The sequence below is a fragment of the Hibiscus syriacus genome, unplaced genomic scaffold, assembly GCF_006381635.1.
Source record: "Hibiscus syriacus cultivar Baekdansim isolate YM2019G1 unplaced genomic scaffold, ASM638163v2 tig00000715_pilon, whole genome shotgun sequence".
In the NCBI taxonomy this organism is placed as follows: domain Eukaryota; kingdom Viridiplantae; phylum Streptophyta; class Magnoliopsida; order Malvales; family Malvaceae; genus Hibiscus; species Hibiscus syriacus.
The window spans coordinates 736,187-753,796 of NW_024061811.1; the positions used below are offsets into that span (position 1 = coordinate 736,187).

The 17,610-nt window shown below is 37.5% G+C and overlaps 2 protein-coding genes across 2 annotated transcripts; both read left to right on the plus strand.

Moving 5' to 3' along the window:
* Positions 1–388: 388 nt before the first annotated feature.
* Positions 389–4,181, plus strand: LOC120211159 (protein slowmo homolog). Its single transcript, XM_039209770.1, has 3 exons — positions 389–393; positions 2,733–2,762; positions 3,566–4,181. The coding sequence occupies exon 3, from the start codon at positions 3,582–3,584 to the stop codon at positions 4,137–4,139; it is 558 nt and encodes a 185-aa protein (XP_039065701.1). The 5' UTR covers positions 389–393; positions 2,733–2,762; positions 3,566–3,581; the 3' UTR covers positions 4,140–4,181.
* An 8,173-nt stretch (positions 4,182–12,354) lies between these two features.
* Positions 12,355–16,918, plus strand: LOC120210308 (E3 ubiquitin-protein ligase BIG BROTHER-like). The gene is made up of 4 exons (XM_039209071.1): positions 12,355–12,495; positions 12,700–12,943; positions 16,565–16,599; positions 16,865–16,918. The coding sequence occupies exons 1-4, from the start codon at positions 12,355–12,357 to the stop codon at positions 16,916–16,918; spliced, it is 474 nt and encodes a 157-aa protein (XP_039065002.1).
* The last annotated feature ends 692 nt before the right edge of the window (positions 16,919–17,610 follow it).

The window sequence follows — 17,610 nt, forward strand, 5'->3', positions numbered from 1 at the left end:
CCTTCCGCCCAAAACAAGTATACGCCGGTGGAAAATGAAACCATATCTCTTCCTCACCACGTTGTATACTGTCGGGTAGATCTCTAGTCATGGTCTGAAGCCACAAATGGATCAAATTAGCATCTCCACCCGGATGCTGTACTCTCAGCCATGGCCCGAAGCAGGTTTCCTCAAACAATTTTCTTTGTGCATGTGAAAGCTTCGAAGCAATTGTAGTGGCTAGGCTAACTTTATTCCTTAATGTCAATGAAGCTGAAAAAAATTTCTACAAAAACAATAAACATACCAAGTTAGATATACCAAAAACTACACTGTCAAGATATATCAAAAACAATAAACATAAATAGTAGTTTATTCTTGAAACTAAAATTTGCAACACTGTTTTGTCTTTTGGTTGAAATGAAAATTGCAACGAGATAATGAGAATCGCAACGCGAAATGAAAATCGCAATGCGATTTTGGTTTCGCGTTGCGTTTTTTATTTCGCGTTGCGATTCTCTCGTTGCGATAGTTATTTCCGCGTTGCGATTTTCATTCTCGAAACTATTCTTCTTCTGCATTACTTCAACCAAAAGACAAAACAAAGACAAATACTAACTTCACAGGCTAAACAGTTTAGCAGTATTGGCAGCAATCAAATGAATTTAATAAGAAATCTAAGTGAAATGGTTAATCTATTATTGAAATTACCAGTAAACTTATCATCAATCTCAATATGAAAAACCTAAAATAATGCAAAAATTTCAAAATAAAAATAAAAAAAACTAACCCTCGGAGGTTGATTTTCCATTTCTGAATGATTGTGAGGGATTTTTGACTGTGAATGGTTGTGAGGGATTTCGCCGGCGATGGGGACGGAAATCTTCGGAGATGGGGACGGATTTCGCCGTAGAGAGTGAGAGATGGAGATGGGACTGAGTGTTGTGATTTTGGGTTTGAGGTTATGAGTTGCGATTACTGTGGACGGTTCAGTTTCCGATTTATTAAGAAAAAATTCGTGTTTGGAATTTGAAAAAAAAATACGCGTTAATACGAATGGCGCTATGTAAATCGCGTTGCGAAAGTCAGTATCTCGTTGCGATAGTCAGTATCTCGTTGCGATTTTGTATTATCGCATTGCGATAGTAAGTATCGCATTGCGATAGTCAGTATCGCATTGCGATAGTCAGTATCGCATTGCGATTTTTCCAATTCGCGTTGCGATTTACTTATTCGCATTGCGAATTGGGAAAATCGCAACGATACTGTAGACCATCGCAACGCGAAATGCAACGCGAATTTGCGATAATGGAGATCGCGTTGCGAATTAGCGATCGCATTGCGATTTTTTTGGTCATTTTGGCAAATCCGGAAAAAATTGATTAAAATCGTATATTATAAGACATTTTTAGTACGTGTTAATATGTAAAGGCAGTGTTAATACGTGTCATATCATAAACGCATAAAACCAATCATCCCACTTTGACAATCAATCGTAACTTTGTAAAATAAATAAATAAATTTGTAATAAAAGAATTGAGGGGTGAAATCAATTGAGATACAACTTTGTAATACAAAGTATTAATTATTATTCAAATAATATTTTTAATAATATAGAGTAATTATGAAGTAGTATATATTTATAATTCTTTTAATAATTGATAATACACATATATCTTACAGATGCAGTTATTTGAATTCAAAACATCAAGTGAATAATACTTCCTTTAACCACTAAAATCACTCTTGACCATTGTAATCGTTCAATAAATTCATTATTCAAATAATTTTAAATTTTATATAGATTTACTTCTTTTATAAATTTCGAAAGGTTCAAGTAATATTATTATCGTCATATTATTTTTTAAATCATAATTAAATTTATATTTCTAAATATTAATTCGTGCTACAAGCATATAATAATGATAACTTATGAATAATGAATAGTAGAAATTCTTGATTCTACAAATGGTCTTAATTGACTGTTTTTATCTTGTATATTTATTTAAATAATTAAGACGGCTTCAAAAAAGAAAATCTTCGTATCGGTAATTATCTTTTAACGTATGGATAATTAAAGGAAAGATTGAATCAAATTATCTTAAGGGACCTTCTACAGTGCGACACCTTTAATATATAATAAAAAAATGTGTTATTAGTTTTATTATTATTTAAATAATCAAATTGGTAAAAAAGTTACCTAAAACATTATTATTTATAACTAAAACATCAATGATTTTTAACATTTACGGTAAAGTGTCCAATAATAACAAAACAGGTAGCGTTTTACTGGTTTTGTTAACAAAATCGATAAAACAACTAAAAATAACAAAACCGATAGCAATAATAATGTTTTCAATAATTTTTTACTAATTTTATTATTTAAATAATAACAAAATCAGTAATACTTTTTTTAATAGTATATTAAGATTGTCGCACGTGATCATTTCTCTTATCTTAAAAAAAGAAAGAAAGATGGGATCAAATTTAGATCTGAGGCTGTAAATTTGGAAATGTGGACTGTGGCTCAATGAAGCCCAGTTATACTGCGAAGTCGGCTAACTTGTGTTTTATTTTATTTACTTGACCCAAACGTCTAGGATCATCTAGAAGTAGAACAGAAAATTTGGGCTGCTAGAAAATTCAAACTCAAAGTGTCAAGGGCGGCCATAAAACGACACCGTGGAAGCTCTTAGTGCAGGCACTACCATCGTCCTCTCCTCCCTATTTACATTTCCTCAAGATCTTTTAAGGGTCTTACTCTGCCGAAGAATTTCTTTATGGTGCGCTTTGTTCTCTCAAATTTCCTTATTCATTTCCGTTTCTCATTTTCATCACCATTACTATTATTATGATTATTGATCTTCATGCATTCTAAATGAATGCTTAATAATGACCATACTTTTAACCAGTGCTTAAGTAATGGCTGTAAGCTCTTTTCCAATACCGGGTTTTAGATGATCCATGCTTGCATTTTTTTGGGGGTATTGGTGGATCTTTGGATTTTTAATTTAGATCCTTCCTTCTTTGGGGTAAATTGTCGTATAGCTTATGGGTTCATATTTTGGTACTAAATTGGTGTCCATTATACAATCTTAGCTTCTTCTTATCCTTGTTTTGTGTAAATCATGATGAGAAATGAAGAAAAAGATGCTGAATTGTTTTTTTTAGAAATTCTTTACCTTTTCAATTATTAGGGTTTTAACTCCTGGAACTTAATTCTGGCATGTAAATTACTGCCTAATTTTATATTATAATTGATAATTCTATAATGCAGCAACGAATGTTATGTCTAAAATGAATTTTATGCTTGATCTGAATGATACTGAAGTCATCTTGACTAGCTGCTGTTATTTCTCCAAATTTACACCTGATTGGAGATTGGATTTGTAGTAGATCGAGTTAAAAACTTTTAAGATGATTATTATTTTGTTTAATTGTTGTAAGCAAAACCGGATCTTTTGAACCTACCTGATTTCTGTATGTTTAGCTCGCATTTGATATCATTTAGATGAAGTGAACTCTGCCTGAATAATCATGGATGCATATTGTTGTGAGGTCTGAGTTGTTCTTTATCTATTAACAGTGATAGTCAGATCGTGATGGTGAAGGCATATGGTCAAGATCACATTTACAAGCATCCATGGGAGCGAGTAACTTCTGCTTCTTGGCGTAAATTTGCTGATCCTGAGAACAAGCGTACCTTGTCTCACATCCTTGAAGTTGACACGTTGAATCATAAACTTGATCCTCTCTCTGGTAAGCTCTACACTACTCGTGCTCTTACCATCCATGCTCCGGGGCCATGGTTTGTCAGCAAAATCATCGGCCAGGATATCTGCCACTGCATTGAATCAACCGTTGTTGATGCCCAATCTAAGTCGATGCTGCTTACAACCCGTAACGTCAGTCTTCAGAAGTTTATAGAGGTAGAGGAGAAGATAAGGTATGATCCTCACCCTGATAATCCATCGGGATGGACTATTTGTCGACAAGAGACTAGTATCCGTATTAAGCCGTTATCAGCTCTGGCATCCATGGCTGAAAAAGTTGAGCAACGATGTGCTGAGAGGTTCATGCAAAATAGTGTGAAGGGTAGAGAGGTTATGGAGAGGATCTGTAGGTACCTTGAAGCTGAATCTAGTGGGATGGCTCTATAATTGCTCACTTTCTCTCAGCTGCTTCTCTCATAGAGTAGGAAACAGCAGAAGAATGTAAGATGCAAAACCCTTCAAGGTTTAGGTTTGATTTTGAATGCCCTTTTTAGACTTGGTGCAAATTTTGGTGTAGCCCATATCTAATTTGGGAATAATACTCTCCTTAATAAATTTATGATGAGATTCTATTTACTTTTTTCTTATACATAGTCGGAGGAAAAGAGTGCCTATAGTAGCAATTACAGAAATATGGTACGAGGTAACACTCGGCAAGACATTACAAAATCAAAATAAAAGAATGAAACAAAACAAATTCTCGACACTATCCGGACCTAACAAAGCACCACATCTACCCTTAACCACCAGGGGCCTCACGATGGCTAGCATATGAATTCCCAACCTCTGGCATCGCCCGGCTAGGACTACTTGCACTTTGGATCAAAGGAGAGCCATATTGCTGCTCCTTAATAAGCAGCGGAATCACCTCTAATGGTGGCTGCACAAAGGAGATTTCGCCTATCGGTTGCCACGAGACAAAACAGCTACCGTATCCGCCACATCATTCAAGCTACGTCGGACATAATTGATCTTGACCTCTCAATCACGCGACAAAAATTCCAGAGTCTCCTCCATCAGCATGTTGTTCACGGGGCTGGTGAAGTGGTGGTTGAGCAGCTGACCCACTTACACATTATCCGATTCTAATTCAGGCCGATGAATACCCATACGCCACGCATGAGAAAGCATGATAAAAACAGCCCATTCAGCCACTAAAATCGAACAATTACCCCGACTTTTAGTGAAACTGGACAGCCATGCGCCTTGATCATCTCTTAGAACGCCACCTGCGGCAGCATCGTTAATCTGCAAGCTACAATCTCTGTCCACATTCGCCTTAACCCAACCACATGAGGGCCTTTTCCATTGCAGATTCTCTGAAATTGAAGGCTGTGGACCACCACCCCGTAGCATTCCTGATGGCCTTACTTGCTTCAAATTCCTCAGCCAAATGACAAGAGCGAAACAACAATGTTGGATCATAAACTTGATCCATTATGGGAGCCTAAACCCAAACCCAAACTAAATTGATGTCATTACTTACATCATTTAATTAAAGATGTCATTGCTTACATCATTTAATTAATGATGTCATTGCTTACATCAATTTAGTTAGGTGAGAGTTAGATATTTGTTGAATTTGTAATTGTTTAAATTAGTTTATTTGTGTGGTGTAGGATTGTTCTTGAGTAGTATAAATACCCCTTCCCATTTTAGTTTTAAGCATCAAGAAAAATTAAGAGCTTCTAAGTGAGTGAAGAAGCAAAGTCTTATAAGAGTGAGTTGTAGTTCTTGTTTTTGAGTGAGAGTACTCTTGTAATATTTGTTTGAGTTTCAATAAAAGTTGTTTGTGTGAGTGTTTTATTTCCAACAAAGTGGCATCAGAGAGAGTTGGAAAGATCGAAGGTCTCGACGAGAGGAATACGACGCCGCCAGAATTTTCTCAATCTGAGTTCTGACGCACCGCCACGCACCGCCGGAAGACTGCTGCCAGAAAATCGAGTTGACTCACCGAGTTGAGCCGATTAAGCCGAGTTGGAGCTCTTGACCGAGTTGTCCAAGTCCCTCCAAAGTTTTTTTTCATCGTTCCGGATTCATCCGTGCAATCGGATTTTACAAAATCTCATTATATTGAGAGATATGGCAAATGGTATGGCACCATTCCAAGTTCCGACACTCAACAACAACAACTACGACAATTGGAGTATCAAAATGAAGGCACTTCTTGGATCACAAGATGTGTGGGATATCATAGAGAAAGGCTATAATGAGCCTGCGGATGATGATGTTTTTGCTACTCTTACACCAGATCAAAAGACAACTTTGAAGGATTCAAGAAAGAGAGATAAGAAGGCTCTCTACCTAATCTATCAAGCATTAGATGATGATGGTTTTGAAAAGATTTCAAGTGCAAGCTCTAGCAAGGAAGCATGGGAGAAGCTGCAAACCTCTTACAAAGGATCCGAGCAAGTGAAGAAGGTTCGTCTCCAAACATTAAGAGGTGAATTCGAATCCTTAAACATGAAAGCATCTGAGTCTATTTCAGATTATTTCTCAAGAGTAGTAGCTGTTTCTAATCAATTAAAAAGAAATGGTGAAAAGTTAGACGATGTGAGGATAATAGAGAAGATACTCCGTTCGTTGGATCCCAAATTTGAGCACATCGTCGTGACGATTGAAGAAACTAAAGACTTGGAAGAAATGAAGATCGAACAGCTCCAAGGATCATTGCAAGCATACGAAGAGAAGCATAAAAAGAAGCATGAGTTTACTGAGCAACTCCTCAAGCTGCAACTCAAGGATATGCATGAGAGCCAACGCAATGATAGAAACCAACGTGGCCAAGGCAGAGGTAGAGGCCATGGACGAGGTGGAAGTCGAGGTCGTGGACGAGGCTGGAATTACAACAATAACAATTCCAACAACAACTATGAGAAAGGAGAAAGCTCAACACGAGGCCGTGGAAGAATTAATCCAAACTCAAAGTATGACAAATCTAAAATTCAATGTTATAATTGTCAAAAATTTGGGCATTATGCTTCAGAATGTAGAGCTCCCAACAACAAAATTGAGGAGAAGGCCAATTACGTGGAGGAAAAGACAGGTGGCAAAGAAACTCTTCTTCTAGCACGAAAGGAAACTGATGGTGGCCAAGCAAATTCCTGGTATCTTGACAGTGGTGCAAGCAATCACATGTGTGGAAGGAAAGACATGTTTGTGGAGCTAGACGAGTCAGTAAGTGGAAATGTTTCGTTTGGAGATGATTCCACAATAGCAGTGAAAGGGAGAGGTAACATTCTTATCCGTTTGAAAGATGGGAGACATCAATTTATTTCAAATGTCTACTATGTGCCCAATATGAAAAGTAACATTTTAAGTTTAGGGCAACTGGTAGAGAAAGGTTATGATATTCATATGAATAATTATAATCTTTCTATAAAAGATGATAAGAATAACTTCATTGCTAAAGTGCCGATGTCAAAGAATAGAATGTTCTTGATCAACATACAAAATGATGTTGCAAAGTGCCTGAAAGCTTGCTACAAAGATGCATCATGGCTTTGGCATCTTCGATTTGGGCATCTCAATTTTGGAGGTCTAGAGCTATTATCTAAGAAGGAGATGGTGAAAGGACTACCTCACATCAACCATCCTGACCAACTCTGTGAAGGGTGTCTAGTCGGGAAACAATTCAGGAAAAGCTTTCCAAAGGAGTCAGAGACAAGAGCTAAGAAGCCACTTGAGCTCATCCATACCGATGTGTGTGGACCGATCAAGCCAAGCTCTCTCGGTAACAATAATTATTTTCTTCTATTCATTGATGATTTTTCAAGAAAAACCTGGGTATATTTCTTGAAACAGAAGTCAGAAGTTTTTGAAGTCTTTAAGAAGTTCAAAGCAGCAGTGGAGAGAGAAAGCGGTAGAAAGATCAAAGCCATGAGATCCGATCGAGGTGGAGAATTTACTTCCAGGGAGTTTCAAGAGTTCTGTGAAGCAAATGGAATTCGTCGACCAATGACAGTTCCTAGATCCCCCCAGCAAAATGGTGTGGCAGAAAGAAAGAATAGAACAATCCTCGACATGGCACGAAGCATGCTCAAAAGCAAGAAACTACCCAAAGAATTTTGGGCGGAAGCAGTATCGTGTGCAGTCTACTTGTCAAATCGATCTCCAACAAGAAGTGTATGGGGAAAGACACCGCAAGAGGCATGGAGTGGAAGAAAGCCTGGCATTTCCCACTTGAGAACCTTTGGAAGTATAGCCCATGTTCACGTACCAGACGAGAGAAGAACGAAGCTTGATGATAAAAGCGAGAGTTTTATCTTCATCGGCTATGATGCTAATTCGAAGGGCTACAAGTTGTACAATCCAGACAATAAGAAGTTTGTGATTAGTCGAGATGTGGTCTTCAACGAAGAAGGAGAATGGGATTTTAACTCTCATACAGATGACTTCAATTTCTTTCCTCAGTTTGAAGAAGATGAGCAGACAATGAGGGAGCAACTAGATGAATCTCAACAAGAGCTTGCAACTCCACCCACTTCACCAACATCAACCACTCAAGGAGACTCATCACCTTCATCATCGTCAAGTGGGAGTCAAAGTGAAAGAGTTGTGCAACGCACAAGAAGCCTTAGAGATCTCTATGAGGTAACTGAACGACAAGATAATCTTACATTATTTTGTCTGTTTGCCGATTGTGAACCAGTGAGCTTTCAAGAAGCGGTACAAGAAAAGAAATGGAGAGATGCGATGGACGAAGAAATCAAGGCCATCGAGAAGAATGACACATGGGAACTTACCTCACTTCCCAAGGGACATAAGGCGATAGGTGTCAAATGGGTGTACAAAACAAAGCAAAACGCCAAAGGAGAGATTGAAAGGCACAAGGCGAGGCTAGTTGCTAAAGGCTATAGTCAAAAGGCTGGAATTGACTATGATGAGGTATTTGCTCCTGTTGCTCGATTGGAGACTATCAGACTAATCATTTCTTTGGCAGCTCAAAACAAGTGGAAGATACAACAGATGGATGTAAAGTCCGCCTTCCTAAATGGAGTTCTTGAAGAGGAACTTTACATTCAGCAACCATCAGGCTATGAAGTCAAAGGGCATGAAGACAAGGTGTTGAAGTTGAAGAAGGCTCTTTACGGGCTAAAACAAGCACCAAGGGCATGGAATAGCCGAATCGACAAGTACTTCCAAGAGAATGGCTTCAACAAATGTCCCTACGAGCATGCTCTATATATCAAGATCAAAGATGAAGATATTTTGATCGTGTGCCTCTACGTGGACGATTTGATCTTCACTGGAAGCAACCCAAGCATGTTTAATGAATTCAAGGATGTGATGATGAAAGAATTCGAGATGACAGACATGGGGCTCATGGCGTACTACCTTGGCATTGAAGTTAAGCAACAAAATGATGGAATTTTCATTTCACAGGAAAGCTATGCAAAGGAGATACTGAAGAAGTTCAAGATGGAGAACTGTAAGCCAATAAGCACACCGGCAGAATACGGGATCAAGATGACCAAACATGAAGAAGGCGAAAGTGTAGATCCAACATTCTTCAAAAGTTTGGTAGGAAGTCTACGCTATCTAACTTGCACGAGACCCGATATTCTTCACGCAGTTGGATTGGTTAGTCGCTACATGGAATCCCCAACAACCACCCATTTTAAAGCCGCAAAGAGAATTCTTCGCTATCTGAAAGGTACAATTGACTTTGGCTTGTTCTATTCAGTTTCTAATGATTACAAGCTTGTTGGATATAGCGACAGTGATTGGGGTGGAGACATAGATAATCGAAGGAGCACTACTGGATTCGTATTTTTCATGGGAGATATTGCATTCACATGGATGTCAAAGAAACAACCGATTGTCACATTATCCACTTGTGAAGCGGAATATGTTGCTGCTACCTCATGTGTTTGTCATGCAATTTGGCTTAGAAATCTATTGAAGGAGATTGGTTTGATACAAGAAGAGCCTACCAAGGTTTGTGTCGACAACAAGTCAGCCATTGCCTTAGCAAAGAATCCAGTATTCCATGATCGAAGCAAGCACATTGATATTCGCTACCACTATATAAGGGAGTGTGTTGCAAGAAAAGATGTGGAAGTTGAATATGTGAAGTCACAAGATCAAGTTGCTGATATTTTTACCAAGCCACTGACCAGCGAAGACTTCTTAAGATTAAGGAACCTACTAGGGGTCACGAGATCAAGTTTAAGGGAGGGTGTTGGATCATAAACTTGATCCATTATGGGAGCCTAAACCCAAACCCAAACTAAATTGATGTCATTACTTACATCATTTAATTAAAGATGTCATTGCTTACATCATTTAATTAATGATGTCATTGCTTACATCAATTTAGTTAGGTGAGAGTTAGATATTTGTTGAATTTGTAATTGTTTAAATTAGTTTATTTGTGTGGTGTAGGATTGTTCTTGAGTAGTATAAATACCCCTTCCCATTTTAGTTTTAAGCATCAAGAAAAATTAAGAGCTTCTAAGTGAGTGAAGAAGCAAAGTCTTATAAGAGTGAGTTGTAGTTCTTGTTTTTGAGTGAGAGTACTCTTGTAATATTTGTTTGAGTTTCAATAAAAGTTGTTTGTGTGAGTGTTTTATTTCCAACAAACAAGTCCTCTTTCTCAACAAAGTGCTCATCGAACAACACATTACAACGACGTTTCCACAGTTGCCAGACGATTTTAGGCATGTGCATAAAAACATCCCATTTACTTTGTGCTCTGCCTCACTATTTCTTTTCACCGTTGTGCTCATTGGATCCATGACTGAACATATATATGTAATAATTGGAGCAATCAAGAACAGACACTATTATGTCGATTAATTTTCAATGTTGCCATCATGGCAGTGAGAAAACATGTTGGACAGCAGGCTGCTTGGAGAAGTACATGCAGTTTAAGGAAAACGCGTAACACCGAAGGTTGTTGATGTTGTGTTGAAAGAAAGGGAAACAAAAGCATCCAAGGGGCTTTCAGAGCTGTGCCCAACATTTTGTCGAAGTTATCTTGGGAAAGATTGAAAAGCCAAATTTCATTCTCCTACTTATTTATGCATAAAGCTGTTTAGCATTACTATGCTACTGGAATGATTTCAGATGCTTACTTTTCCGTTGCATCTTCAGTGTTTTAATTTCTATTTACTGCTACCAGCAGAGCCAGAATTGACACTAACTGCCACTCTTTGGAAAACTTCAAGGCTAGGTTACTCCAACTTTTCACCTTTTGAGTTTTTTCTTAAAGCATTCCGTATAAGATATATTCCGATACAAATGTAGGAGTATGATCGAGGAAACAAGTATACATATCGATACAAGTGTAAAGGTATAATCTAAGAATCGAGTATACATATATATAGTCGTATCCAATACTTGAGTCGGGATAGCTTAAACTGAAGTTCGTACTACCAGGCAGAGTGAGAATTGTTACAGATAGACAGATAAGGGATTTCACGATCAGAAGAAAAAAGGAATTGTAGTTTGGCATGAAGAAAATTGGAAAGACGTGAGTTTGGTTTTACTGCTTGGGACGATGACTTTGGAGATTCTGTTGACACAAAGTGTGGAGACGAAAAGAATGTAGGAATATAATGATTCGTAGTCTAGTCATTGCTTGCACGCTAGGTTTGGTTTTGTTCATAATTCAATTGTCTGTTTTATCTGCCATCTCTCTCTCCCACATGCCTTAACTGCTTTTGCATTGTGGATCCATGGAATGGCAGTGATTATCATCGTCAGCCTATTGCCTTTGGTCGACTCCAACCTGTGAAAAGTTATTTATTACTACTATTGGACCAAACAATATTATTGGGATGCATGCAGGCAGCCTGCTCTTCTTCTTTTAGTTCCATGGAATTATTTGATATTACGAGTGTTAAGGTTTTCTTAACTATGATGAGAAATGTTAAGAAACTAATTACAGAATTTTCTTAATTTCTTAAAGATGAAAAAACGCTATAAAATGTATGATATCAAGTGTTGAGTAAATCATCTATATCAAAGAATAAAGAAAAAGAGTCCTTCTCTTTTGCAGCACATGGTAGGGAACAATATTAATTAATCAAACTCCTTGGAATGGATTTTGATTGCAGAAATCTTAATTCACATGCTTGGCTTGAATTCTTTGTTTTGCATGTCATTCAACTAAATTCCAAAATGTCTGCATGGTTTTCTTTTCTTTTTTATTTATTTAAATTTTGGGTTTTAATAATAATCTTTTTATTCGTGTTTTTTTTTAGTTTTTGCTAATTGATTTTTCCTCATTTTCTTGCTTTTGTTCGGTTACCAAACGGAGAGTTGATCATTTTATTTCAGACATTGTCATTTACTTGAATATTTGCTAACACGTTACACGTTTTGTTGCAGTAATTGAATCTCATTGTTTCGATTAACTAGTTCTTCTACACATTATTTATTTATTTTTCTATATGATTTACTTTTTTATCCTTGTTTCTTAAATTCTCACTTGATTCTTCCTTAAATGATAGAATACTAAAATGCACTAGCAGTTTGTGAATTTTTTTTGAGATCATGATTTTTATGTTATGTTGTTATCATTGTCTGTTTCTACTGCTCATTGAAGTTTCGAATTGTCAAACTTTATGTCGGTAGATTTGTTCGATTTTTGGAAATGAGTTGGGATCCACATATGGAGATTCAATACATCAACAGTAACTACCCTTATAATAGTGCTGGCAGCTTTATGGAGTATTTTGAAGGTCTTACTTATCAACATGTCAATTTATTTTTCGACGGTGCTATCCATATCCAGGTAAAGTTTAGTTTATATATAAAAAATGTTTTTGAATGCTTTGAATTGATTCCGTTAATGTCTTTGTGTTTTCAAGAACAAATTAATAAGATGAAAAACAGGCTCACTTTTGGGATGAGTTGATTGTAATTGATCCATTGTTTTGATTATTGTAAATGAATTGTTACTATTGGTCACAGCCAAAAATTGAATTTCTGTCTGCAGGAGAGTGTTTACCCATCTATGACTTCAAGATTCTACAAGTTTGGCCTATCTGATTCTGGCAGTATTTCATATTATGATCGTGATATTGATCAGAGTTACGAGGTGAATAACCGTGAGCTATGCATGGATGAAATTAGAAGGGCATCAGAGAATTCCTCGTCAATGAGTTATCAACGCACTGCTGCAATGAATGGGGAATGGGAAAGAAACACAAATGCAAACCCACTTGAAAACGCAGTAGATTGTAAGTTTCCCAATTATACTTTACATTATTGTTTCAATTTTGTGTTTGAAGGTATGTAATATAATGCTAAAAAGGTTATAATGATGACCATAACATATATTTCTAGAATTAGGCTGAGGATTTATGTCAATGGCATGATACAACATTATTTAACTGTTACACTTAATAAACCTCTTATGCATAGGTCTTTCCTTGTCAAGATTGTTTCCTAACCTTTGTTGCATAATGTGATGAATTAAACTTCTCCCGAGGTCTTGATTTTCTATGGTGAATTGTTACATTGTTTGCAACTGTAATTCTTTCTCTAGATTTTATTATTGGACTGGATGCTATGTTTTCTAACAATGAAGTCTCGACTCCCAGACAACATCTTTTAATGGATTTCAAACTTTAAATCATACTTGATTGAAGAGAAACGTTGCTTTTGGGATCAGTTAGATGATGTACTTAGGAGCATTTTGAAGGACCAAAGAGTTTTCATAGGGGGAGACTTCAATGACCATATAGGTAGTGCAACCGAGGGTATGATGGTGTTCATGGGGGTTTCGGTTTTGGTAGTAGGAACGAGGAGGGGCGTACGTTGCTTGAATTTGCTACTGCACACGATATGGTGGTCACTAACTCCTTTAACAAGAGAGATGTGAACTTGATTACGTTCCATAACGGGGGACATTGTACCAAAATCGACTACATCCTGGTTCGAAATCGGGATCGATGGGCTTGCATTGACTGTAAGGTGTTCCCTGAAGAGTCATGTGCATCATAACACAGATTGTTGGTTTTGGTGTTCCGCGTACGCCACGGGCGGAGCACTTATAGGAGGGCTAAACTTGGTAAACATAGGATCCTTTGGAAGAACTTACATGGAGCGACAGCTGATGACTTTAAAAGTAAGGTTTTGTCTAATATAGGTTTTGGAACTACAAACTCAAATAATGCATATATGTTATGGAAAAATGTGACATTCAATTAGAGAGGTGGGCAAAAACACCCTTGGGTTGTCGACAGGGAAGGTCAAGGAACATAAAGAATCGTGGTGGTGGAACGACGAAGTTCAAACTAAGGTGAAGACAAAGCAAACTTGCTTCAAGGAGTATCTACAATGTAATGACGTCGAAGAAAGATCGAAAGCTAAACAAAGATACAAGGAGGCAAAGCGGGAAGCCAAGAAAACAGTGGCCAAAGCAAAGGATAAGGCATACGAGGAAATGTACAAGAGATTAGACACCAATGAATGAAAAACGACATCTTCAGGCTAGCAAAATCCAAGGAAAATATGAAAAATGATCTAGGTAGCATTAGGTTTATTAAGGACAACAATGGTGTTTTTTTAGTGAAAGATCATGATATTAAGAGGGTTTAGGGTAGTTACTTCTTTGGCTTATTTAATGACGGTGCCTCACCTTGTAGAGATAGTACCGTTGGTAGGTCAGCCGTCCATCATACTACGACTAATGTCTGCCTTACAAGTAGGATTGAGTTTGAGGAAGTCAAAATGACTCTTAGAAAGATGGGGAGGGAAAAAGTTGTCGGTCCAGATCAAATTCCTATCACTGTGTGGTCGGATCTAGGAGAAGAGGGAGTTAAGTGGTTGACCATCATCTTTAATATTATTTTAGAGACTGCTAAGATGCCAGAGGAGTGGAGAGAGTCTACGGTGAAACCAATCTACAAGAATAAAGGAGATCCCCAACGTTGTTGCAACTACAGAGGTATTAAACTACTCAACCATACCATGAAGCTATGGGAAAGGGTGATAGAGGCTAGGTTGAGATAGGTTACTAGGATTTCGGGAAATCAATTTGGCTTTATTCCAGGCAGGTCTACTACGGAGGCGATTCATCTACTTCGACGACTTATGGAAAAATATAGGGAAAAATAGAGATCTTCACATGGCGTTCATTGACCTTGAGAAGGCGTATGATAACGTTCCCCGAGATACGATCTGGGAGACCTTGGAAACGAGACGAATCCCAACTGCTTATATCCGAGCGATTCGTGATATGTACTGTAGATCTACTACATATGCCAGGACTACAGTTGGCGATACCGAGGCATTCCCGGTGGAAATCGATCTCCATCAGGGGTCGACTCTTAGCCCTTACATCTTCACCTTGATTATGGACGACATCTATTGTGGGACACTAGAAGGTGTTCCATGGTGTATGCTTTTCGCTGACGACATTGTCCTAGTTGCTGAAACAAAACTGAGTTGAATAGTATACTTGCTACCTGGAAGACTGCTCTGGAAGAAAAAGGTCTAAGGATCAATATTGAAAAGATAGAGTATTTATGTTCAAACTTCAGTGGGAACCAAAACGATGAAGATGTAAAAGTATGCATAGAAGGACACGTTCTCCCATCAAAGGATTGTTTCAAGTACCTAGGGTCTATGATACATAAAGATGGGGGTATGGATGATAACGTTATACACCGTATAAAGGCGGGATGACTAATGTGGAGGGATGCTACTGGAGTTTTGTGTGACAAGAAGGTACCTCTAAAACTTTAGGGAAAATTTTATAGAATGACAATAAGACCAGTGCTGCTGTATGGATCAGAATGTTGGGCAATCAAGAATGATCATGTAAGGAGGATGAATGCCGTAGAAATGAGAATGCTTTGATGGGCATGTGGTAGGACTCTGTGGGACATGACACCAAACTCTGCTATTAGGATGTCCTTGGGGGTGGTGTCTGTATCCGAAAAATTGAGGGAGGGAAGACTACGGTGGTTTGGGCATGTCTTTTGGCGACAACCATCGGATGCAGTCAGAAGGGTAGAGTCGATTACAGTTGATGGTGCCAGAATGAGAGGACGACCAAGGCGGAAGTGGGAAGACTGCTTGAGATCCGATTTGAAGGATTTAGTCCTTACCGAGGACATGACCTCTGATAAGAAAGTATGGAGACTTAAGACCAGGGTAGCCGAGTAGTGTGGGTCATATCCATTGGGTGTATCATCTCTATCTTCTTTAAATGCCTTTGTAGTAATTTCCATGATTTCTACTTTTTATACGTTTCTGTCATTGGAATTTATGAAGGCTTATAAGTAGGGTAGCGGAGTACTGTTGCATTAGTTTAGGTTTTAAACCATTTGACTTTATTCCTTCTCGTAGCTTGCTATCGTTGACTTCTGTGTATCATTCTCTTCATGTTTCCTCTTTTTAAATTTAGGCGGGTCTTAGGTTTCTGTCTATATGCAGAGATTTTTACGCAGGGATTTATTTGTAGGGATTACTTCACATTACAGACGCGCATATGAAGACTACTCAACTATGTATTTATTTATTTACTTATACACACATTGCATTTTATCTTTATTTTTAATTTTCTTACTGCCGGAGGTCTTCCATGAAAGCTGCTCTCAACCTGGCGCTGGGGGCAGCCTACTACCCTACCTCCCCCTTACCCCATTGCATATGGGAATAGGGTTTTGTTATTGTTATTGTTGTTTTAATTTTAAGGTGTCTTTGCTCCTTTTTTATCATGAAGTGAAATGTAGTCTCTTTTTCTGTATCACCAGTTCTGGTAATAGAGTGACCACCATATTCTTATTACAATATATATCTAGGATTTACGATAATGTTTCCCCATTCCAATGCTTTTTTTCACTTTACAGTTCCACAGAGACAACATAATGCTAATGATTACCAGGTTTTTCTCTCTGTTATTTTCTTTGTTGAATACATGTGTGCAACTCTTTTCTCGAACTATGAACTTTCATTCCATTATATGTGGATGATTATTTGCATTGGCATCTAATATTAGTGACTTCAATCTTCTAAGTTTTTATGTTGTATACATGTTAAAGTGTGTATATGCTTTTCCAAGAATTAATACTAGTACAGTTATAGAGGTTTAAATCTTTGTAGTTTTTAGTTTCGTGGTTCATAAAGTTAAATGTTGTCAAAATATGCAGGTCATTTGGCAAGATTATGTTGATCCCGACAACATGACATATGATGTTAGATAAAAAAAACTCTTTTTTTTCTTCTTATTGTTGCATTGTTTCTCTAGTTTTCTCATAAACATTTCAATTAACGCTTGATTTGTGCAATTCTGAGTTTGAGAAAAAAGTGAAAAACACAATGTTGTAATTGGATCAATGTTTTCTATATGGATTCAGAGGTCATTCTTCCTGTTTTAGTTCTTTGGATTGGTGGACTCATTAAAGGTAGTAAATTTTTTGGGTTCAGAACATCGAGTTTCAACGGAGGGTGAGGGTGCTAAAATATTTTCTAAGATGTTTCCAGAATTAAGAGCTAGTAGATTTTTGACATGAAGTTTGTGGGTGGCTGAAACTGTTGCTTAATTTTGATAGGTTAAAACACAATAATCGAGCACTTCTCTCTTTAATCAAAACTTTTTTTATTGCAATGAGATCCTAACGGGTTTATGAACAACAAATTAAAATAGAACAAAATGGTGAAAATCTCATCATCATTATCTTTGTGAACTAGATGTGTAATTTTCCAGATGGAATATAAAAGAGGTGAGAGACGGATTACCCTACCTTGCAAACATGTCTACCATGCTGGATGTGGCACCAAATGGCTTAGAATCAATAAGGTAACCCACTGACCTTTCCCCCATTCTCATGATTGGATTCCCCACCAGAAAAGAAGGGTAAGCAAAGCATGCTTCTTTATTCCATTTATTATGGCA

What these genes read in the sequence shown, in the direction of transcription:
- LOC120210308 (XM_039209071.1), top strand. Translation starts at nt 12,355, where the DNA reads ATGAGTTGGGATCCACATATGGAGATTCAATACATCAACAGTAACTAC. An exon ending in ACGGTGCTATCCATATCCAG is followed by an intron (nt 12,496 to 12,699) that starts GTAAAGTTTAGT and finishes TTCTGTCTGCAG; the next exon opens with GAGAGTGTTTACCCATCTAT. An exon ending in ATAATGCTAATGATTACCAG is followed by an intron (nt 16,600 to 16,864) that starts GTTTTTCTCTCT and finishes CAAAATATGCAG; the next exon opens with GTCATTTGGCAAGATTATGT.
- LOC120211159 (XM_039209770.1), top strand. Translation starts at nt 3,582, where the DNA reads ATGGTGAAGGCATATGGTCAAGATCACATTTACAAGCATCCATGGGAG.